This window comes from Protobothrops mucrosquamatus, unplaced genomic scaffold (assembly GCF_001527695.2).
Source record: "Protobothrops mucrosquamatus isolate PMUCROS unplaced genomic scaffold, P.Mucros_1.0 scaffold399, whole genome shotgun sequence".
NCBI lineage: Eukaryota > Metazoa > Chordata > Lepidosauria > Squamata > Viperidae > Protobothrops > Protobothrops mucrosquamatus.
Window position 1 is genome coordinate 403,126 of NW_015386730.1, and position 24,935 is coordinate 428,060.

The following is a 24,935-nucleotide window of genomic DNA, read 5'->3' on the forward strand; positions in this document are numbered from 1 at the left end:
ATGACGGCCACGAATACGTTCAAGATGATGCTCCCTGTATCCCAGCTTCTGGGTGTGGTGGATGTTTGTCTAATGAGACCCTTCTGGTAGAAGTTCAGGTAGCTCCAGGACCTTCTGGAGGTTAGAAGAAAGAGCCCAAATGGTTGGTAGCCTGCCTGGACACAGGGGGGTTCTGATAGAGGTTCCCCCCTGTGGAATTCCAATACGGGGCAGGTGGGCCGAAAAAACCTGAGGATGAGGCGGGCATCTGCGTGCTATGGCCCAGGCCGAAGCCCACCTTCTGCTGGTGGTAGGGGGGCAGGTAAGGCAGTTCCGTGTGGTGGTATTTGTAAAGGGCTGGCTCACCCGGCTGCCCCTGCTGGGCTTGGTTGATGCCCTGGAAGTCGAACTTGTAGGCGTAGCGCTTGCCATGCACCTTGGTCATGATGTTCTTGTCATAGTAGTAGCGCAACGCCCGGCTCAGCTTGTCATAGTTCATGTTGGGCTTACTCTTGCGCTCGCCCCATCGCCGCGCCACTTCATCGGGATCCGTCATCTTGAACTCACCGTTGGTCCCCTCCCAGGTGATGCAGCTGGCATTGTTGCTGTCCGAGAGCAACTCCAGGAGAAATTGCCACAGCTGGATCTGACCGCTCCCTGTCGGAGACAGAACAACTCTTTTAACAACTCCGCTTGTTCCTGAGATGACCAGCGGGCTCACTTCAACCCATCTTCTGCTAGGCAAGAGAGATCTTGGGGTGTTAGTTGGCAACTGTCAGCCTCCCAAGTAGACCAGACAGGAAGCATAACCAGATGAGCTAATTCTACTTTATTTTAAGGCTACATTAACAAAATCTTGCAAGCCTGAAAGTGCCATTGTCTCAATGAATATCAGTGGGTGAAGTCGCCCATTCCACTGACTGCTTTTCCAGGCTGAGAGAAGACATTTCTTCTCCAGTCTGACTGCTGGATGCTAAATGCTCCACCCCCAAGACAAAAGATGGATGGCTCACCTGGGTTTGCCAAGCGGCTGCTAGTGGGCCCAAGGACTTGGTATGGATCTACTGGGAAGAAGAAGGAAATAAGAGGAACTAGAGTTGGATGCAATTGAATGAACTGGATGCCTCGGGAAGATCCCCTCCCGATCTCTTCCCCGTACTTGGAAGAGCTCACAAATTCTCTCTCCTAGCCCTATCCTAGTTGCTATGATAGCCCTCTGATTCAGGCTATAATCCAGCAGACAACTGACATGACTGAAGTCTTATCTGACTCTATGTGCTAGCTTGCCATGCTTGCTTTCTAGGTGGAGGGACTACTACAGGAAATTAGTTAACACTTTCCCTTCTCCAGATGAAATGATACAGGCCAAACATATGATTAACTCAAGGAGTGGGTGCCTTACTCCCCTTGCCATACTTCTGGGTTAGCAGCTAATTTCAAAGCAATTTATTTGCTCCTGAAATAGAAAAAAAAAAAGCACAAACAGAAAGCTGTTTACTGCAGGGCCAGACAAACAAATATTTGCTGAGCATTATGGATCGTGCCACTAGTAAAGGCAAAGGAATGCAGTCTGATGTGAAACACAAAAAAAGAAAAGCAGAAGATGGTGAAGGACACAGGACCAGAGGTATCTAGGCGTACCAGGTGCAATGCGTGTAGAATCCGGGATCCGGCTCACCGTCTGGATCTGCGGTGGGGAACCTTCAAAGTGGAAGATGAAAATAAACAAGAGCTAAGTGGCGGGTAAGATGCCATTTCTTTAGTCCAGGTCAGTGGTGGCGAACCTATGGCACGGGTGTCAGAGGCGGCACTCGGAGCCCTCTCTGTGGGCACGCGCACCATTGCCCCAGTCCTAGGCCTTCAGCTGGGTTTTATAAAACCTTTTCGCTTTAGGCCTCCGCCGCCGTGTGCAAAAAAAAAAAAAAGGTTCAATCAATCAGTCAATTTCAACTTCTCGCGGGGAAAAAAAAAAGATCTTGCAAAGTTGGAATTGATTGATTGAACTTTTTAGTCCCACCCAGTCTGCCGTTACCGCCACAGCCACGCCCACCCAATGGGCCACACCCACCCAATGGGCCACACCCATCCGGCACCCGACGATGCATAAGTGGGTTTTGGGTTGCAGTTTGGGCACTCGGATTCTAAAAGTTCGCCATCACTGGTCCAGGTTGTCCTGGTATCCCACTGCTTAGGTGGAAGCCAAGCAGGATCAGACCAAGGATCCCTTCAATCCACCCACCTGTACATTACAGAGGAACCAGAGAAATCCATGTGCAGGACAGGAATGCATTAAGATTATTGCATTCGTGGTCCTCATTAACTGGGCACTGAGCGTGAAATTGCAAATTACAATTCTGGAATGAAAGTAGAATCCCAATGGCACAGGTGTGTGTGTGTGTGTGTGATTGTACTGATTACTGAATTAAGCTACATCCTTGATTTGCAGAATATTTTAATCTAATTAAGCAATCCTGGTTTGTATAGCATCAGTCCAGTGTTTCTCAATCTTGACAACTTTAACATGTGAGGACATTACTGGCTGGGGAATTCTGAGATGTGATGTCCACAGATGATAACGTTGTCAAAGTTGAGAAACACTACAGCAGATTATAAACCAATCACATGACACACACAGAGTGACTTACTCTTCCTGACTGTTCACACAATAATTTAATCAGGTCACTTAAAGACCACGTGCTGACATTCATACATGCATACTACTTTTGATTAATGTAAATCTTAACTAGCTCATTTGTATCTTAGCATGCTATACAAACCAGGACTGTTTAATTAGATTATGGATCAAAGTATTCTGCAAATCAAGGATGTAGCTTAGTGCAGTAATCGGATCAAATACGCGATCACAGTTTTTGTCACAGAAACAGCTGCTTTAACTGACAGCTACTTTAGCAGATTCTCTTTGAAAAACCATCTAAATTCTATCGCCTGACTATGTGCTGTATGGAAAAGGTACTTTTTGTTGTCTCTCTTGAAGAGCACCAATTACACTTCTTTAGACAACTCCAGAATTTAGTATGATTTGATTTTTATCTTCCCTAATATCCAGACATGCACAGTACAATTACTAGGTCCACACAAGCTACCTAACTCCACTGTCTCCCCAGTCTACCAGCTGGTGTGAATCCAGTCACAAACTTAGCTCACACAGGCTAAGCCTTGATTTGGTTCAGGGAACAAACAATCATTGTCTGGATCTGCATAGCGAAATCCTGGAATGTGGCTTGCAAACCCTGCTAGTCAGCCTGGCACATTACACTACCAAACCAAACCTAAACAAACCACAGGATGATATAATTCAAGGTGTACGAGTGAAATTAGGAACTGTACCTTTGGGAGTGGTGTTTACCGCACTGCTGCCCCAGCTGCTTCGTCGGATTTCATCATATGCAGACTCTACACAGCAAATGAAGAGCACAGATGACATATTGGGTATATATATAAAAAAAGACCATTTAGATCAGTGATGGCAAACCTTTTAGAGACCGAGTGCCCAAACTGCAACCCCAAACCCACTTATGTATCATCGGGTGCTGGGTGGGCATGGCCCATTCGGTGGGTGTAGCCCATTGGGTGGGCATGGGCCATTGGGTGGGCATGGCTGCAGTGGTAACGGCAGACTGGGTGGGACTAAAAAGTTCAATCAATCAATTCCAACTTTGCAAGATCTTTTTTTTCCCCGCGAGAAGTTGAAATTGACTGATTGATTGGACCTTTTTTTTTTTTTGCACACGACAGCAGAGGCCTAAAACGAAAAGGTTTTATAAAACCCAGCTGAAGGCTAGGACTGGGGCGATGGCGCGCATGCCCACAGAGAGGGCTTTGAGTGCCGCCTCTGGCACCCGTGCCATAGGTTCACCACCACTGATTTAGATCAGGATTTCTTAGAAGTGTGGACTTCAACTCCCAGAATTGCCCAGCTAAGTTGCAAAGTTGGAGAAACGCTGATTTGGATGGAGACGAGGGATACAACAGAGTTAAAGGCCTGATTGTTGTGGTTGTGAAGCATGATTTTACAACCTCTTTTGCAGGGGTTGTTAAGTGAACCCATTGTCCCCTATGGGGCATTTTTTTTGCTGCAAATCGAAAGTAATAAAATGAGTGAAAAACTGCAGGTTCAGTTGTTACTCAGCAAGCAAGCAATTGTTACCAAGCTAGCTTCACTTCCTCTTCTGTCCTCACTGTTCCGCCCTTTGAAATGGGTCTGTAGGTTTCTGTTACAAACTTACCAGTTTTGACTTGGGCCCTCGGTGGAGGCGGAGGGGGCTGCTGGGTAATAACTGGTGCAGATGGATAAGTGAAAGTGGGACTGCCTGGCAGAAGAAGGAAGGAAAACAAGAAGGAATGATGAGAAAGGGAAAAGCTCCCTTTGGTTTCAATATCCCTCCCCTTTAAGAAAAATACAAAATCTTCCAGTGACAAAAGGTCCAGTGACAAAGTGAACGGTTGAACCTTGGCATTAGGATTCTGCATGCAAGGTTTTAAAAAAAAATAATGATAAATCAGGATTACGGAGGGCCAGCAGTATTTTGCTTGCAGAGATAAACGGGTTTTATGATGGAATTCAAACTGAGCCAGTTTGGTGCAGTGGTGAAGATGCTGACCTAAAAACCAGGAGATGGTGAGTTCTAGTCCTGCCTCAGCACTGAAAGGCCAATCACCAGGAGACGGTGAGTTCTAGTCCCAGCTCAGCCATGAAAGCCGGCTGGGTGTATTTGGGCTAAGAATTCTCTCACACCCTGCTCATGCCACCTGACAAAGTTGTTGTGGGGGAAAACAGAAGGAGAAAGGAGTACCGTATTAGGTATGTGCGCCACCTTGAGTTATGTATAAAATAATAAAGGTGGGATTAAAAAAAAAAATCTAATAAATTCTCCGAATCATGAGATTCAGATTCTCACCGCCCAGCAGAGACAACACCCCTTTGTAAAGAAACTTGGCACCACATCCCCGATTCCCAAGAGCGGAGTTTTCCCATCCTGAGCTTGTTCGTGGTCTTACTCTGGCGCAGGTAGGTGAGGTGGGACAGCAAGATTTCGGTGTTGTACGGCGATGTGAGGCGTAGGAACCCTTCCTTCCCAAGTTTGCAGAGCTCCTTTCCATCTATGTGCTGAAAGAGGCTGGTTTCGATGTCAGGAAGGCCATACTCCTTCACCGCCCAGTCCAGCCACTGACGGACATGATCGCAACTCCAAACACCTGGATCTGGGGGGGGGGGGAGAGAGAGGAGAGATTGGAGTAAGACGCGAAGAAGTCCGTGGCCAGGGAACCTAAAGCAGGTCTTAGAAGCTGCTAAGTTGGAGTGCAACGGGGAAGGCGTGAGATCCGGCTGAATGAGATGGAAGCTTTAAATGGTGGAGGAGCGGTCTTCTACCAACCTGCTGGAACGATGACCTTTTCCTCTCTGGATGAAGAAACGGGGGGACTACGTTGGTTGGGGTATCCAGCTGGGTAGGGCACTTGGGATGTGTCGACTGCAGCTTCCACTTTGTTCCTGCGGGTGGCACTGCACTCCACCGGTGATTGTCTGCTGGGGTGGGGGAGAGAGAGAGAGGTAGGTATAGGACAGGGGTGGGTAACCTTGGCTCTTTTATTCCTGGCTCAGGAATTCTGGGAGTTGAAGTCCACAAATCATAAAAGAGCCCAGGTTCCCTACTCCTGGTATAGGAGAAGGGGTTAGCAGGTCCTCACTCAGGATAGCCAAGGTGAGCAGCTGTGGAGCATCCCCCAAAGCGCCATAGATGTTGTGAAGCCAAGGAAGGACTCTCTTGTAAATCTCATCTTTTCATCCTATAGATGAGTGTTTCTCAACCTTGGTAACTTTAAGATATGTGGATTTCAACTCCCAGAATTCCGGACATTGAAGCCCGGACATCTTAAAGTTGCCACGGTTGAGAAACACTGTTGTAAAACCACTCTCCCAAGCCTCAACCTTTAGCAGGAGATGCATTTTAGGAGCACAATAAAAGAGCCAAGGTTGCCTACCCCCGTTCTAGATCATTCTAGATCAATCAAGCTGCCAACTTGTTTGCCCTGAAGACAACATCAGCTTCTTTGGGTCAGTCCCTCTTGTTCAATCCAAAAACTAGTGTGTGGTGGTGGAAAAGGTACTGGACCAGAACCTGAGAGACTGTGAGTTTGTGTCCTCTCTTAGGCACGGAAGCTGGTTGAATGTCTTTGGGGCAATCACTCTCGGCCTCATCCACCTCTCAGAGAGAATGTCATGGGGAAAACAGAAGGTGATTATGGATGCCAATTTGAGTTTTACAAAATAGGCAGGATATACTTCTAACACAATGTTTCTCAACCGTAGCAACTTTAAGCTTTGTGGATTTCAGCTCCCAGAATTCCCCAGCCAGTATGGGGATGGCTGCGTGGCTGCATGTCCGGCTGGGGAATTCTGGGAGTTGAAATCCACTCAGTTTAAAGTTTATGAGGTTGAGCAACATTGGTTTAATGCAGTGTTTCTCAACCTTGGCAGCTTGAAGATGTGTGGACTTCAATTGCCGGAATTCCCCAGCCAGCAAATCTGGCTGGGGAATTCTGGGAACTGAAGTCTACATGTCTTTAAGGTCTAATGAAACAAACAAACAAAAAAACAAATAAGTCCAAAATCTGGACTGTTGCTCTCGAAAGCTGCTAACCTGCTGGAGCAATTGACTTGCTCGTTCTCCTGTTTCACCATATGGCCTCGGTTATTGATCTGGGTGGACCACGAGGGGTCTTCCAACCCTGGGTCTTCCTTGCTCCCATAATCATCCACTGGAGACACCTCCGTCTTCAAGAGGTGCGAAGAGGCAAAGGCTGGGTCAAAGATGGACTGATCCTCACTTACAACTGACAGCGCCTCCTGCAGGAGAAAGGGAGAGAAACAACAGGAAAAGACCAGAGGGATGATTAAGAAAATCAGAGGAGATCTACTCACATTGGACAGAAGAGAAATCAAATCCAGTTCCTGGTTGCAAGACCCTAAACTTAGTAAAAAATAAATTCTGATGATCACATAACATGCTACATCCAAATTAGCAGTATTGTTGTTTAATGTGACAGCATTGCTCGTTTGTCACCCTTTTTACAACCCACCAAGCCACAAGCAACCCACTCCCTGTGTGAACCCTGCAGACTTTTGAATGAAGGATCTGAATTCAGGATTTAGTTTTAACTTCCTGGAGGCCTGAATGGAAATCACAAACTTTCCATGCAGGAAATCCACGCCCGGTTATTCATTTCCGGCCCTGTTCACATAAATGGGAATCAAGAATCGGAGTCAGTTGCTTGCACATTACTAAAAAAAAACCCTATCAGCAGGTCCTATAGATTCCTAGACTGGGTGGACCAAAAAGATCCTTGGCTGATAGCAACAAAGAACATCCTTGGAGCAGACAGCAGAGTTAGGAGTTGCCTGCTGTCAATTTCCATTGGTGTTTCTCAACCTTAACAATTTTAAGATCATCCGGACTTCAACTCCCAGAATTCCCCAGCCAGCAGGGTGGGGATGATGAGATCGAAGCTCTGTTTATTTTTTTATGCAATGCACCTAGAAAACCAGACAGAGCTTCAGTTGCACCATTGCAGTTATGAGCTTGGCCATCCTCTTCAGTGGTTGCATCATGGCTGCCATCTTGACTTTTCTGACCACACCCAGCCTCCAAGGCTGTTATAAGAATGAAATGAAAGGCGCCTTTTACATTATTTGTCCCCTCCTTGCAAGAAATCTACCTGTGTCTGTTTTGGTAGCCTGGATTTCTCTAATTCAAAACATCTATTTTAATGCACAGCATTCAAACAGCAGGGAAGAAATCCAGCAGCAAACAGGTGGGTGAGATGTGCAGAGAAAGAAACAAACTTTCTTGACAGGAGAAAGAAGACCAGAGTCACTTTAAAGCAACTTTAAAAGAATTTAACTAGCGATTCCGACAATGAAAGACCCCTCTCGGGAGACTATTATCTAGAAATGTTATTTCTGTCAATTATTTAGAAATTGCCAAAGATTGTGAATATTCCCCCCCCCTTTTTTTTAAGAGTGGTAGGATTCTGATGGTAGAAGGGGAAAAGGTACATTTATAAAATTTGCAGTGGAAGGCAGTAAATGCTGGAATGGGTCCTTGGCTCTCTGATCGTCTTGAAAATTCTGCAAATGAATGAAATGTAGATAGTCCTTGACTTATGATCACAACTAGAACCTACTTTGCTCTCCCTGCCACTAAACAGGCCCAGCCTAAAAGGAAACAGAAGTGTGAATGTAGAAACCTGGGGGTGGGGGGGAATGCGTGACTGTGATGAAGGAGAGAGAAACTGCATACGGAAAAGAAAATGAATGGAATAGTCCTCGACTTATGAGGGACCAGGATGCTGTTGCTAAGCAATGTAGTTGTTAAGGGACTTGCACCTGATTTTATGGCTTTTTGCTGCAGTCATTAACGAGGTCACAGAGATAAGAAAGAAAGAAAGAAAGAAAGAGAAGAAAGGGAGAGAGAGAGAGAGAGAAAGAGAAAGAAGAAAGGGAGGGAGAGAGAGAGAGAAAGAAAAAGAAAAAAGAAAGAAAGAGAAAAAAGGGAGAGAGAAAGAAAGAGAAGAAAGGGGGAGAGAGAGAGAAAGAAAGGAGAGAGAAAGAAAAGAGAAAGAAAGAAAGGGAGAGAAAGAAAGAAGGAAAGAAAGAAAGAGAAAGAAAGGAGAGAGAAAAAAGAGAAGGAAGGAAGAGAAAGGAAGGAAGGAAGGAAGGAAAGAAAGAAAGAAAGGGAGAGAAAGAAAAAGAAAAGACAGAGAAAGAAAGAAAAAGAAGGAAGAAAGGAAGAGAAAGAAAGGAAGGAAAGAAAGAAAGAAGAAAGAGAGAGAGACAGAGAGGAGAGAGACAGATGAGAAAGAAAAAGAAAGAAAAAGAAAAAAAGAAAGAAAAAGAAAGAAAGAAAGAAAGAAAGAAAATAAATAAATAAATAAATAAATAAATAAATAAATAAATAAATAAATAAATAAATAAATTCTACCAGGTCCTTTGACTTTTCTTATGGGAAGCCCCCTGGGAAGGTTGCAAGTGGAGATCATGTGACAGTGGACCCTGCATCTGTTGTAAATACCCCCAAAATTTGATCACATGACAATGGGGGATGCTGCAACGGTTGGAAGGACTAAGTCAGCTTTTTCAGCACCATTGTAATTTTGAACGTCATTAAACAAATGGTCGTAAGTTAAAGACTTCCTGTGGTCTAAATCTCCCCAGTTTCTATTCCCCCCCCTCTTTTACACTTTTATTTCTTTTTGATTTTCTTTTTTCTTATTTTATATTACATGGCTGACATTTCCCAGGGCCGTGCCATGTGATTTTTTTTCACCTCTCTGCCTTGTCTGCTGCTGGGATTCCTGGGCAGTGACACAACTTTGGCACAGGAAATAGCAGGGAGGTGGCAGCTATACAGCTGAGTCGAGAAAGCAAAAGAAAAAGAAAGAAAGAAAGAAAGAAAGAAAGAAAGAAAGAAAGAAAGAAAGAAAGAAAGAAAGAAAGAAAGAAAAGAAAAGAAAAGAAAAGAAAAGAAAAGAAAGAAAAATTCTACCAGGCACAGGCAGTAAAAAGGAATATATTCAATTGCTCTGATAAAAGACTTGCTCTGTGTTATTGGCCAATGTCTGCAAAGTTAATGTATTTGATAGGGGAAGAACTGAAGCAGAACATGACAGCGTCCTTGGGATGGTAGATATACAGCTGTCAGGCACCTGATGGCCTGTCAGAAACACGGCAAGTTTCTTCCCTGTCAGTCCTTGAAATAAAACAGGCAATAGCAAGAAACTTAAATTCCATCATTCAAATAATGGTTGTACACCTGCAGGAGCTCCATTCACTTCTGCATCCATCCTTCTGACCTGCAAGGTCTGTAGTGAAATTACGCTACAATAATCCGCCAGACTTAAGGAGGGCTCAGCCCTTGCTGATAAACCCAACTCTTTCTCAGTTCAAACCACAGAACTGGGAGGAGGCCCCGCTGAAGGTGGAGGCTGCAATCACTGAACATGCTTAACCTGGTTGCAAAGTTAACTCACTTTCTACCTGTGCACAAAACAGTTATTCCTAAAGAAATCCTGCAGGCTGGACTTGCCCTACACACTGAGCTGCAAGCTAATGAACTGAAGGGAAAATGCAACCGAGATTTGCATATTGCACACAAGGAGTTGTGAGGTTTGTAGCTAATCTAGATAAAGGTTTTGTGACCAGAAAGCCAGCAGCTCTGGTTTTGAGTTTTTTTTTACATAAAGGTTATTTTTTTAAAGAAGATTTAGGAGAGGTACAAGGAAATTTATCTTTTAAGATGATGCTTTATGTCACGGGTGTCAAACTCGCCACGTGACGTGACGTGTCGTGACGTATCGCGACTTTTTTTGCATTGCCCGAGCTGGGGTGAGTGCGGCCTCCGCGTGATGCAACCGGCCTGCGGGCCGACAATTTGACACCCCTGTTTTATGTCATTTGGATCACTATGTGGGTAGTCCTCTATACTTATGAATTTGGGAACAGAATTTCCATGGCTAAGCAATGAAGTTGTTAAGTGCGTTGCGTCGTCCCATTTTATCTCTTTCTTTTTTTGCCACGGTTGTTAAGCAGTTGCTAAGTGATTCCCACGATCATTAAGCAGATCTGGCTTCCCCTATTGATTTTGCTGATCAGAATCCAGCTGGGAAGGTTGCAAATGGTGATCCCGTGGCCCTTGGATGCTGCCACCGTCATAAATACACGCCTGTTCCCCAGGACCAGAATTTTGATCACGTTATTAATGGGGATGCTGTGAGGGTCATAAATACAAGGACCTTTTCATATGCCTTTTTTTTCTTCCAGTGCCATTGTAACTTCAAATGGTTGCTGAACGAATGCTTGTAAGTCAAGGATTAACTGTAAAGCCAGCAGTGTTTTGGTAGCCTTTACTTGCTTTGGGGGGAAAAGGAAAAAAGCACTCTGCCTACGCCCCTGAGTTGCCTTTGTTCATGATATCTCGGATTCCCCAAGGCAGCGCCCTGAGACTAGCAAAACGAATGCTTGCTCCAATGTGGCCTTGGTGGAGAATCTGAGTCTGGCACCCCCAACCCCCCACCTCCAAACCTGGGTGCTGCAAGCTCTGTCAAGAACGAAAAGCAGAAGTTGGCTGGGTGCTGAACCGACATTTCTGCAAAGCGCCTTGATAGGAGATTCTATCGTCAGATGCAAAAGCTCAGAGCTGGGGGTGGGTGGGTGGAGGAACTGTGCTTGGCTTCTCCACAAAATTCTCTGTTCGTTCTTCAGCTGGTCAAGCAAAGCTCTCAGGGGGCCCAAAACCAGATTTTTCAAACTTGGTCGTTTTATGATGAGTGGTTTTCAACTCCCAGAGTTCCCCAGCTGGCCCTTGAAATCCATACATCTTGAAATAGGCAAGTTTGAAAAACACAGACCTAGAAGATTCAACTAATCATCCGGGAGATAAACCTGGTTCTTCTGGTGAACTCTGGTTTATGCCAAAGCAGAAAAAGGGTGTTTTTTTCCAAGACCAATGACCAAATGTAGAATCTCTAGGCTGGTCTGCTCCATCATGGATGCCGTCCAGACTTCAGCTTCCAGAATTCCTCAGAATTCGGGGAATCATAGCCAGAAAAGCGCCCATTTTGGAGCAGGCTAGCCTACAAGGAAGAATTGCTGTTTTTTTTATGGCTGACTTTGTACAATGTATTAAATTAGAATGGGAACTGCTTGGCTTGGGGTTAGACCAGTGTTTCTCAACGTTGGTAATTTTAAGAAGTGTGGACTTCAGCTGCCAGAATTCCCCAGCCAGCATACTGTATAATAGAGTAAGCTGGGGAATTCTGGGAGTTGAAGTTCATATTCCTTAAAGTTGTCAAGATTGAGAAACACACTGGCTTAGACTGTTGTAGAGAGTCTAAGTAGACTAAGTGGACCATGATTTATTAGGATGATGCATCAATTCACTCTATATCAGGGGTAGGCAACCTCGGCTCTTTTATGACTCATGGACTTCAACTCCCAGAATTCCTGAGCCAGCGATGCTGGCTCAGGAATTCTGGGAGTTGAAGTCCATGAGTCATAAAAGAGCCGAGGTTGCCTACCCCTGCTCTATATCTATGAAGCATGGAGGTGCGATGTTTGGGATGCAATGGTCCAAGTGGTCCTAGATGGCAGCAAAGGACTTCCTTTCTCTCTTTGCTGCCACCTATGCCTCTTCTGCAATATTGCAGCCTGGATTTGGTGGTCTTATTCTGGAAAGAGACAAACCCCATGCAATTCTAGTACTCCAAAATCCTAGGTTCAACCCTTTTTAAATACCAGCTTTTCATCTTCTAATACAAAAGCATTTTTAGACTCGGGCATCCCATTATAGCAAACACCAACAAACTAGGACTGAGCATGTTGAGAGAATCAACCAAGCAGCAGCCTAACCATGATTCTACAGAAAACATAGGAACTAACTAGGAGAATTTTCAGAAATCAGGAATGATGGAAACAGGCCCTGCCTGTTCCTGCTGTATCCCAAACATTAGATAAATAGAGATTTGTTGGACCCATTAATATGGCTGGTCATCTAGTAGCAGTAGCTGTAGGTGTCAAGGTACACTTCCCTTAAACATGGAAGTTCCAATGCTCAGCACCCCTTCTGATGCCTATTTAAAAACCTTCCTTTTTAAATCAGCCACCAGCCTTCCTAATGGCCAAAGTGCACAATCACGCAAGGATGGGATTGCCTCACTGTTGCACTGCATTGCACAAAATGGTGGGTGTGGCCGAAGGACTGCCGGCAGTGTCGAGCTGTGAGTAACACCCGATTCCAAAGCAAAACATGGGCACCTCAAAGGCTGAAGGAGGAGATGGGGAGGGAGAGAACAGTGGGTTGGACTCCAGCCAGCGGACTATTCTTCCGAAGAAAGTGCAAATAGAAGTCCTCTTAGTTTTCCCCTTTCAGTCATTCTTCCCACGCAGCTTGATTTTGGTGGCCATCTTGGTGTGTCTGAGAAGGAGAGGAGAGGCCCTCATCCTTGGTCCTCTGCAACAGTCTCTTACTGAATTGGGGAGGGGGCTGAATCCTGCACTGGGTGGCAGGAGAATGGGATGGATTCACATCAAGCCTTAGGATGGCCTGGTTTGATCTGGGCTTATCACGGGGCTCTTCAATCTGTAATTCAGTATCTCCCAGAGAAATGAGACAATGGGGGGGAGGGTGGGGGAGAGATAAGCTCACTATTATTTATGTATTAATTTATTTTATAGGATTTGTAGGCCGCCCTAGGCCAGTGGTGGCGAACCTATGGCACGGGTGCCAGAGGTGGCACTCAGAGCCCTCTCTGTGGGCACATGCGCCGTCGCCCCAGTCCTAGGCCTTCAGCTGGGTTTTATAAAACCTTTTCGCTTTAGGCCTCCATCGCCGTGTACAAAAAAAAAAAAGATTCAATCAATCAGTCAATTTCAACTTCTCACGGGAAAAAAAAAGATCTTGCAAAGTTGGAATTGATTGATTGAACTTTTTAGTCCCACCCAGTCTGCCGTTACCACCGCAGCCACGCCCACCCAATGGGCCACACCCACCCAATGGGCCACGCCCACCCGGCACCCGACGATGCATAAGTGGGTTTTGGGTTGCAGTTTGGGCACTCGGTCTCTAAAAGGTTCACCATCACTGCCCTAGGCTGTCTCTGCAGAGATAGAACTCAGCAGACTCCAATAACATCACAATGGCAGCTGTGGCAACGTAATCAATTATACAGTTATGTCAGCCATTCAGTATTTGACCCATACTTGGCAGACACCCTTTGCATCATTAAACAGTTGTGGTACTGCGAAATTTGAGAATCCCTGTAAGAATTAAAACAGGAACAATAAAGCTGCCCAGAGAGCCTTGGTTACAATATTAGGAGATTTAAAAATTGTAATAAAAAAAATAAAATAAATCTGTTAATTTTTTAAATAAATAAACAAAAATATCTGCATTAGGTTTTGTTTTCAATATGTATATGTTTAAATGCCCAGTCGGGTAGTATAGCAGCATTGAGTGGCCTCCAAATCAGTGAAAATGTTGGATCATGGTTGGGAGATTATCAGCAAAGATTGGAGAGGAATTGAAAAAGTAACACAGAAGACCACAGCCAAACATTCCTGTATTGTAGCCAGGATTTACGACCTTTTTTGTCACAGTAATTAAGCAAAGCACTGCTTTTCTTAAGTGAATCATATGGTTGTTAAGTCGATCTGGTTTTTCCCCATTGCCTTTGTCAAAAGTTGGCTAGGAAGGTTGCAAATGGCGATAATCTGATCCCAGGATGCTGCAGCAGTCACAAATGCAATGACTGGGTGTAAATTACTTTTTTCAGCCCTGTTGCCACTTTGAATGGTTGTTAAAAAAATGATTGTGACTCAAAGACTACCTGTAAACTGGTTGCATTATTTAGTCTCCAAAACAGTGCTTCTGCCAAAAATTCCTGCTTATGTTCTGAGTTCTTACTTGCCATTTAAGATATTAATTTCTCCTTCAATTCACTGACTAGGAGTCACATTTCACTATAGTTTCTGTAGGCAATATTATCAGCCTGATTAAGAATAAAGCTCTGATGTTCAAAAGCACCAATATCAGAATGTGGTTTTACGTTTTCAAGCCGATTTTGACTTTAGCAAAATAGTCAGCTTTCAATTTGGGTTTGGTGATTTGTGCACATTTGTAAAAAAAAACCTGGAAATTGGACTGTCAAGACAGAATATTACACTGGTCTTGCAAGTGCAGACTATGCTTAAATAATTCTGCAAATGTGCTTTCTTTTTAAATAAAGAAGCTCACTTTCAAGAAATTCATTATTGTAATTTGTTGGTACTTTAAGATAACAGGATGAAGTATTAACCTAGATAAATTGGGTTCAAGCCCAAGCTGCTAATTCCATTTGTTTAAAGATTGGCTCCAATCCTGTATGTGGGTGTTAGAGCCATTTAAAATGTCATAGAATGCTTTGTCATACTTAAGACCCTAAATTTTAATCCAAAATTCCTGTTTGGGATCCCAGGTCTTATTCCAGAAGGTAACTTTCCATATATTATATTCACCATTTTCCCAATTCCTAGCTAGATAAGTATTAGGAGGATTTCACTTTATAACAAAGAGTCCTGTGGGAGCCTAAAAACTAACACATTTATTTGGGTATGAATTTTACTGACTGTATTTCATCAGAGATCTGGAATATTATCCTGTGATAGGAGAATATGGACATCTTTGCTTATGAATGATAGTTGAATTTACATAATCAAAACCAGATGGAAATTTCATACAGGAAATAACAGATAATAACAGAAAGGCCCTTATTAATAATGTTCATTCACAAAATACTTGTGATTTTGATGCTGGAAGTCTTGTATTCGGAACTGGCAATGCAAAAGTAATAAAAATCCATTACAGCTTGTGACCATTTGTTAGGGAATTGTTTGAAGGTTTGATGGTATTGAAAAAGTGACTTACAACCCAGTCCTCACACTTATGACCATTGTAATGTCCTCATGGTCAAATGATTGCTGCTTGGGCCCTCGGCAACTGGCATGTATTTACAAAGGTTGCAGCCTTCTGAGGTCATGTGATCACCATTTGCGACCTTCCCAGTTGCTTCCAACCAGCAAAGTCAATGGGGGAAGCCAAATTCACTTCAGGGCCATAGGACTGACTGAATGACTGCAGCAAACGTCCTAGAATGGACATGGCACGTCCCTCAGTGCTGGTTGCAATTATAGGGGTACGTCAAATGCTACCTATACAGCAAAATGTTGATAAATTGTTCATAGAACTATATACCGGTAGAAGGTAAGGTTTGGAACAAACCTTGAGCTCATCTAGCACATTTCCCTTCCCAGAGCAAAAATCCATTATTCCAGCATCCCTGATAAATGGCTACTTAGTTTGTGTTGAATGGCCTCCAGTGAAGAAGTATTTCCCACCTCCAACCCCATTGCTGAACCTCTTGGCAAAGTTTTTCTGATGTCCAGGTGAAATCTATGCCTTCTAATATCCACCATTGTTCTTCGTCTTATATCCTAGAACAGGGGTAGTCAACCTTGGCTCTTTTATGACTCGTGGACTTCAACTCCCAGAATTCCTGAGCCAGCTAAGCTGGCTCAGGAATTTTGGGAGTTGAAGTCCACGAGTCATAAAAGAGCCAAGGTTGACTACCCCTATCCTAGAACAACTATGAGCTCCATCCTCTACTACCTCAGTATTTCTCAAGTTCAAGATGTGTGGATTTCAACTCCCAGAATTCACCAGCCAGTGTGGGTTGTTCAAAGTTCTCCTCCAATCTCAGTCACTGCCAGGTGACTTTGGGGCCAATTTCTCTCTCTCAGCCTAACCCACCTCACAGACGTGATGTGGAGAATAAAACAGGAGGAGAAAATTCTCTACATATTGCCTTGTCTCCCTTTGTGAAAAGGAAAATCTTTGCTTTCCTGCCTCCCAACAGAATATTAGGTGAGTCTCAAATGAATATTTGTGGTAGGGGACAATTCTGGCGGTGTTGAACTTGTAAAATAGGATAGGAATTGTAGTCCAACATACCAAGCAGTTGTATCAAAACTAACTGTCTCCCCACAGAGTTTTATCAATTCAAAGATGGTAATATAGGAACTGAAAACTTGAGACAAATTAACCAAAGGAACTGAGACTTGTGTCCCACCTGGAATTATTTTAGAATAATTTTTAAAAATGAAGAGCAAAACACAAAAATGAAGGACAGAAGGAGGATCTTTGACCATTCCTCCCCAGGATAAAAGTTACGATTTCCAGGATTTAGAAATGAGGATTGCTACTGATATGGCCAAAATAGCATAGCACTCTCTATAAACAAGAATATAATATATGGGCAAAGTTTTAAAGTTTGCAGAAGTGACCAAACAAAGCAATGTGCAAACTCGCAAAGAAACATCCACAGACATTTTTTTTTTTTAGCAGCCAGGGAGAACCCTAAAACCTGACTGTTGAGGATTGATTCTTTAACTTTAACTTTAACTTTAATCACATTTATACCCCGCCCTTCTCCTAGTGGACTCAGGGCGGCTTACAGCCAGTTTAAAACAGAATAGCTAATACAATATACAAATTTAAAATGTGGTTAAAATGAAATATTAATATAGGCCTTTCTTTTTTTAAAAGTTATTTAAAAACCAAATTTAAAATACCCCTTAGGCCAGTCCTGCCAGCTGAAATAGCCATGTCTTGAAGGCGCGGTGGAAGGAGGGGAGATCCGGAATCACCCAGATCTCTGGGGGTAGTTCGTTCCAGATGGTGGGAGCTCCAACAGAGAAGGCTCTCCCCCTGGGGGTCGCCAACCGACACTGTCTGGTTGACGGCACCCTGAGGAGACCCTCTCTGTGGGAGCGTATCGGCCGGTGAGAGGTAATCTGTGGCAGAAGGCGGTCTCGGAGGTAACCAGGTCCGATGCCATGGCGCGCTTTAAAGATGATAATCAACACCTTGAAGCGCACCCGGANGGATTGGGACCAACCACAGTAAAATTCATATGAGGTCCACTCATATGAGGATGGCTTTACGACTACCCTGATTTATAACAGAAATTCCGGTCCCAATTGTGCTTGTAAGTCAAGGACCACTTGCACTATGTATAAACTACCTTGATTTGTAAGATAAAAATGTGGTAGGTGAGTAGGTAGATTTCTATGCAATGCAGAACTTTGCCTGCTCATTTCCGCATATCCGATTTTTGCTAGAAGACCTGCAGGGACAGACTGGAATTTCTGGAAACAGATTTGAAACTTGATCCAAATGGGAAAACAGTGTAATCTGAAATCAAAAGTGTTCTATGGAATTACAGACTCACAGGGGCTCTTGGGCTTTGAATAACAGACTGCAGGGTGAAGATTAAGCAGGTAAATCATACAGAATAAGTTTATCTCCCGGTCAGCAAAAGATTGACTTAATTCCTGCCACCACTCTGATAAGGAAGTAGCCGCAAAAATTTCCATGTGGGTCATTGATAATATTTTTTTTTTAAAAAAAAGGCTTTTCACAGAGCTGAATTTCTAATCAAAACAAACTTGAGATGAAGACTATTAGTAACTAGTCATAGTGGACACATATGTTAAATATAGAAATATATTATAGAAAATATATTAAAAAGTGTGATAATAAAAAAGTACAAAGAGGTACAATAGAAGTGGCAAAAGAAAGCAAGGATGGTAGCAATAGTGATAGCTGCCTTGGCTACAATCCCAAAACATCTGGAGCATCACTTTAACACCACTGGCCTTGACAAAATCACCACCAGTCAATTGCAAAAGTCAGCTTTAGTTGGAATGCCTTATATCCCGCAACAATACCTTTAACACCATCAAACAACAACATCTGCCTATCGAGGTCCTTGGGAAAGGACCCAGTAGGTGGACAAAACTGAAACTCAGTCTAAACATCTGGCTGACTATGCAACAAAGCTAAATAATGTTACCTCCGTTACCTTGATTGGATTTAAGTATTGCATATAAGTTCAGGGATAGATGGGAGCAAGTGACACCCCATGGATTGTGACATCATTCAGAATGCATGTAGTCAACCCATCAAGATTGCAGCCACAACAATGTGATCAACACACCACCTGTTTTCATTTGCAACACACATTAAAAACAGAACTGTGAAAGTTGTAATTCCATTGCAAGGAGATATTTTTGCTACACATGACCATACCTTACCTTTTCTCAAAGTACTGTGAAAAAGCACTGTACATGGTAATAGCTGCAAGGATTTTACATGCTATTTATTGGAAAAGATCTGAGTCCTATGAGGAGAAGGGCGGGGTACAAATTAAATTATTATTATTATTATTATTATTATTATTATTATTATTATTATTATTATTATTATTATTATTCTCTCTATGGAAGAATGTTAATTAAATGGTGGAATGTCTAGAATAACTTCATATCTAAAAAATAAGTGTGGTGTACAATTCAGTCTTATTTGGAAACAATTTCTGGAATGTGATTCTAGGCATGTCATTGTGTCACATCCCAAATTTGGCTTCTGGAATTTATATTTTAATTTGACGTATAGTCTAAAGGCATTAGTTGCAGTATTCTTTCCCTGTATTGTTTATTTAAATATTTTCTTTTTCCAGTTATCAATTTCCATGTTGTTAATAGAGGCATATGTCTACTAGAAATTGGTCATGAAATGTCTTTTCAGTTATTAATAGTATATTAGAAATATATTAACTAATGATAGTTTAGAGTGCCAGTTATTTGAAATGTGTTTGTTACCCACCAGTAATCAGGTGCTTATGCTGTCATAGTTTGTGCATTTGTATCAGTATTATTTCTTTTCCTTTTCTTTTGAAATTATAAAAAAAATAAATTAAAATTTAAAATAAATCAGATCACACTATTGTAGCTGCCATCTTGATCTTTTTGACCATATGCCTTTCTTCTCTCTTTTATCAATTCTGCAGATATATGGGCTGGACAGGGTGATATAGCAAGGGTTAAGATACCCAGCGGAAGGGTTTTACCATCAGGCACTTTGCTGAATTCCCAGTCAATACCCACAGGGTAGCTGTGCTGGTAGGAATTTTGGAAGATGTAGTCTTTTTCCATCTGAAAGGTTAACCAGATGGCATGTTATGCGGTTTAATCTTGTTTAGTCTTGTACAATCTTTAAAAAGAAATAGGTTGGACCAATGCCGTGTGTGCTTCCCATTTTGCGTGTGAGCAGAATTACAGGGAGTGCCTGCAGTTAAGTCTCACCACTCTTTCATTTTCCCACAATGCCCCCAAAGGATGCTACATCAGGGGTATTATGGGAAACTACTAATCAGCCAGACTCACACTATTGAAACAGTTCATTTTTAATGCAACTCCCAGAAGACTCTTAACAGATGGATAGCAGCTGTGGAGATTAGTGTCAGTAAGCACATGGTACACAGCTCCCCCCCCCCAGTTAGCCCCCCAGTGCAATCTTCCATTGAGTTTTCCTCACCAAACAACCATAAGTCCAGACTTCCATGGGAATTTCCTCCCTATCTGGGAGACAGAGAGCCTCAGACTTAAGGAGCGTTATAAGTACGGTGACCATATTTTCTTGGGAAAAATGAAGGACAAACCAATGATAAAGGGGCTAATTTGGCAGAGTTCCATAAGAATTAAAAATAATAATATATTGACTGTGTTTATCACTTGGCTTTGCAAAAGAAAACTCAAGAGCCAAACCAAGAAAAACTTTACCAAAACAAACATTCTAAAATCAAGCATTCAAATAAAACAATTCATTTTTCACATGCATGTAAAAGCCGCTGCATGAAGTGGTACGTGGGTACAGCAAGCGTTAAATGACCTAAAGAGAGGGCCAAAAAGCGAGGTTTTGAAAAATAAATACATCTAAAGGACATCTTTCTGCAGGAAAGGCCTGCCTTTTATAATGAAGGACTGATGGCCACTGTAAGGCATGGGATTCTGTGTGCCTATCTGTATGGGTGCATGGAGAACTGCAAATTGTACCCCAAGGGACTCAGTGAATGTGTTTGGGACCCTGAACGTTGCTCAGAGCAAGGGAAATCCACGCGTGTTGCTCACATGTGAGGCGGGCAGGCTGACATGGCAGTGATGGAGGACAGAGGTATGGGGGGGGGAGCTATGGTTGCAGCTCGGAGATGCTGGTGGGACAGCTAGCACAGGAAGCCGAGGCAGGAAGTCTGAGGCTGCAATGGCGGAAGCCTCTGTTGCTGCTGATAAGGACTGCTGGAGAAGCTCGAAGCTGCCCTGTTAGCTTGGGGGGTCTTTAAATAGCTCTCCCATCTTCTGTAATAAAGGATCAAGAGGAGGAGGAGGAGGTGATGGGAGAGATGCACGCAGAGTTTCCTGTTTGGCTATTGAAATCCTAAGTCTGGGAGGAGGGGCTGGAGGTTTACTGGCGCTTGGTCTCCTTTGCTCCAGCAATTCTTTGGCACTGATGGGGCAAAGGGTCAGCAGAGGCCGGATCTGCAAAAGCAGGACAGGCTGGGAGAAAAGAATCTTTCAAAACTGGAGGGAGTGGGCTGGGTATGAAATGGTACCTGGGACAGGAAAGCCCTCCTATCTTCGCTCAAAGGGACTGTTTAGGGCAGAGGTCCCCAACCCCCGGTCCATGGACCAGTACCGGGCCGCAGCATGCCAGCAACTGGGCCGCAACAAACAAGCAAAGCCCCATCCGTGGGATGCAGGCAGCACACAAAACCACACACTTTCAGGTCTGTGGAAAAACCTTTCTCCACAGAACCGGTCCCTGGTACCCAAAAGGTTGGGGACCTCTGGTTTAGGGGTTGCCCAGCTGAAGGGATGCTCCCAGCCCTAGTGGGTAAGCTTGGAAAAACTGATCAAGCTGGGATGAGAGACCTACATCTCAAGGATGTAGGTTTAGACTGAGCAAATGAAAAAGCAGAGAGATGAACATATCTAAATTGTCGCCCAGGAAACTGAAGATGGACGTCACAGGAGAAGACTATTTCTTTGGTAGATTGATATTCCACCTTTGCTCAAAGCTGCTTAGACAGGTATTGCCATTCATTTTATCCCCATAACAATAGCCTTGTGAAATAGACTGGGATAAGAGAGAATGACTTGCCCCAAACCACCCAGGGAATTTCCATGGCTGAGGATGGAATTAGATGTGGCCTTTCCTCATAATTTATCCTTTTAACCAAGGGTTTCTCAACGTTTAAGATATGTGGACTTCAATTCCCAGAACTCTTCAGCCTGCATGCTATATAATATAGCAAGTTGGGGAATTCTGGGAATTAACGTGCACCCATCTTAAGTTGCCAAGTTTGAGAAACACTGCCTTAACCATTAGATCATATGAGAGTGGGGATATTTGTCCAGGAAAGGGAGTCTGAGATCATGTTAAGTAGGTCAATGGAAATCACGTCTTCTCCTGCAGTTAATCCTGAAATGTCAAAATGAATGGAGGAGGAGGAGGTTGTCAAGGTTGCAATTGGGGAGGTGGGTAGCTGGGCAGCAGATTTTATTCTAGAAAAGGACTGGCATGATCTGGAGTCATTCTGAAAATCTATAGAGCTGAGTTGGCACCACTCTGGGGACTGGAAAAACTTATGAGCCAAAGCAGTTAAGGGGCAAAGCAGTTCCTGAATATATTGGCAATTTTGGATGTGGATGTTAACTTTTGGAAGCAACCTATCAGGAATAACATGGTGCTGGAAATTATAAAGAGATGCAAAGGATTTGCTTGCAAGGGGTTTTACTATGGAATTTGCCATTACAAGGTGCCCTGGATTTGTCCTCAAAACATCTCAAGAAGGTGCTGCAAAGCCGTGGAGAAAGAGTTCAGGAGGAAATCAGAAATAGTTTGCCTCTGAAACCATTGTTGTTAGAGGATACCAAGATCACTTGATTGCTCTTTGGCTCATGTTGTGCGTGGGAATTTTCCAGAAATTTTCCTTAATTGTTGGGAGATTTTTGATCAGATCCAGCCCACTCTTTTTATGTATCCTTACAATTATTATGGGAGGATCCTGGCACGACAAAAGAGGGTTATTTTAACAGCCCCTCTCCTACATAGCCCCCAGCCGAGACTTGGCATGTGACAGAAGAAACCAATTTGGAAGAATCAACATTGCATAGCCCCAAAGTCAAATGTTCTCTCACCTGCTAATCTCAACAATTGCACACAGGATGCGGGCGGGAGAGGGGGGAGGCAATAATGGTGTTTAAAAAGTTGGTAACCTCTGCTTCTGCTTTCTTAAAGTTTTGGGCTGACCCAATGGTAGAGTTGCTCCAAACATTCAAAATGGCATTTTTAAAAAGAATTTTATAAATAGTGCAAGCAGCAGCAAATACTTCTTCCTCCTCTTCCAATTTCCCCCACAACAACCCTGTGAGGTGAATTGGGCCTAGAAAGACGGACTGGCCCAAAGTCACCCCGCTGGATTCATGCCTAAGGCGGGACTAGAACTCACTGTCTCCTGGTGATTGGCTCAAAGTCACCCAACCGGCTTTCATTCTTAAGGCGGGACTAGAACTCAGAGTCTCCTGATCTCTAGCTGGTGTCTTCAACAAACTGGCAATTTTTCTCTTTTTGTTCATTTTTAAAGCAATAATTCATTGAATCTACGTTAGCCTTGCAATGTCCATTAACAGCCCTTCTATCTGCAGACATGAGCAGGTGATCCGATTCATCTCTGTGCCTTGCTAAATCTTCATCCGACGGCTTTTGCAGATCAAATTATTTTGAAAGCAGGAAGAGCAGAGAATCTGGGATGAGGTGGTGTCTGATTAACTTGGCTTGACTTGAAGAAAAGAAAACTGCAGAGCCTTATTGTTTGGAAACTGAATCATTCTTTCTGCGTCCCATGGAAAGCAAAGTTAAGGCAACTTTATCTGTCCCTGCCACAGAATGACCAGGGAAAGAAAAACAAACAGGCAAATCTTGGCCTTTCACACGTCAAGCATTCCAGAAAATCCTGAAGTCGATGCCAAACCCAAGATCATTCTCAAGATTTGGCGGAACCCTCAAGTGAGAGAAGACATCGGTGGTCTATTTAACCTGGATGTTGTAGAGCTGTATTCACCAGCTAGTCCAAAAGGTCATAGAGAAGGAAGACGGATGATGACGTTAGGCCAGATCCTTTGCTAGTCTTGAGTCTATGGACTCTATGCGTCCCCTTAAAGCCAACTACTTCCAAGAACAGCTTAGACAATAAAGCCCTGGCTTGCTGGTTTCGCTGTGACAGACCAACCCAGCTTCTTCTTTGCAAATGATTAAGCAAGACTCCATTTCCCTCATCTTTAAAAATCTGAACAGGTCAGCACTAAACTACAGTCAAAATCCCAGCACAGATTCCTTCCCTGCCAATAATAATGCAAAACCGAAGATAATTGCATATCCTTAGACAAGAGTTAACTATATATTGTCAAACTTTGATCAGAGGAAAAATTCCTCTCAATTAATTCTGAAAATTCTCTCCCAATCTAAATTGTATTATTATTGTTGTTATTATTATTACTATTACTATTATTATTATTATTATTATTATTATTATTATTATTATTATTATTATCATTATTATTATTATTATTTTCAAGAGCGGAGCTTGGTTAAAACAAGCCATGCCCTTGAGAGGATAAAATTTTGAAGCCTCCAGTGTTTGTATAAGTCAGCATCTGCTTGGCCAACCTGGTCAAAAATGTGTGCTGCGTAAGAAAATAAAATGTAAAAGGAATGGGCGAAATCAAAAGCTAAAGTCGGAAATAATGAATGAATAAAAACAGCTACTGTTGGAAAGGATAAAAGCTTCATAAAAATTGAAAAGGGATTAATAACATCAGGAATTGCAAAAAAATAAAATGAACTGACCTCTTACCACAGGGAAGTAATTCCAGTTTGGGGGTGACGTGTCCCCCAACACTTTGTATCCATCCCTGGACTTCTGTGTTTTAGCATGGAGATGCCATTTTCATCTCTTGCCTGGCATCTTGATGGTTTGGGGAAAGATACGTCTCTGTGTCCAGTTGTGACAAAGTATGGGAATCCCCCAAAACTCGCTCGCCTGCGTTCCTTTGGTTGGCCAGACTTAGCGGTGCAAGGGGCTCTCTGCTTCACAGCTGAAAGTGTCTGGTGGTGGTTTGGTTTGGGTTTTTTAAACTCAGAGACATCAACCGCCACGAAAGGGAAGGAAGAGGAAATTTTTTTGTACCAGAAGGAAAGAGCGGAGGGGGCCCCTGTTTCTGGAGCTGGGTGTGTATGAGACAGAGAGGAACTGAACCAGAGACCAGCTCAGTGCAAACTGGAAGACAGAGACAAAGCGAGGGGAATCAGCTGCTAACAAAGATGGAGGAACTTCTCCAGGACTTACCTTGATGGTGCAATCCATGGCACGCCTCTACCTGCTGCTTTCCGCCTAGATCTCCATGGGCATTCAGATGAGTTGCATTGGCAGGGCTGATCTTGCGCAGG

The 24,935-nt window shown here is 43.3% G+C and overlaps 1 protein-coding gene across 1 annotated transcript; it reads right to left on the reverse strand.

Annotated features, from left to right (window-relative positions):
- Nucleotides 1–121: 121 nt before the first annotated feature.
- LOC107287560 (retroviral integration site protein Fli-1 homolog) lies at nucleotides 122–24,852 on the reverse strand. Its single transcript, XM_029284164.1, has 12 exons — nucleotides 24,835–24,852; nucleotides 19,501–19,585; nucleotides 18,686–18,728; nucleotides 8,185–8,215; nucleotides 6,642–6,847; nucleotides 5,376–5,527; nucleotides 4,999–5,202; nucleotides 4,227–4,310; nucleotides 3,328–3,393; nucleotides 1,621–1,680; nucleotides 993–1,040; nucleotides 122–636 (listed from the first exon to the last, which is right to left on the reverse strand). Exons 1-12 carry the CDS (start codon nucleotides 24,850–24,852, stop codon nucleotides 122–124), a joined length of 1,512 nt encoding a protein of 503 aa, XP_029139997.1.
- Nucleotides 24,853–24,935: the final 83 nt, after the last annotated feature.

Coding starts and splice junctions, on each gene's coding strand:
- LOC107287560 (XM_029284164.1), bottom strand. Junction 5,203..5,375: donor AAAGGTCATCGTTCCAGCAG/GTTGGTAGAAGA, acceptor CCCCCCCCCCAG/ATCCAGGTGTTTGGAGTTGC. Junction 3,394..4,226: donor GAGGGCCCAAGTCAAAACTG/GTAAGTTTGTAA, acceptor TTTGCTGTGTAG/AGTCTGCATATGATGAAATC.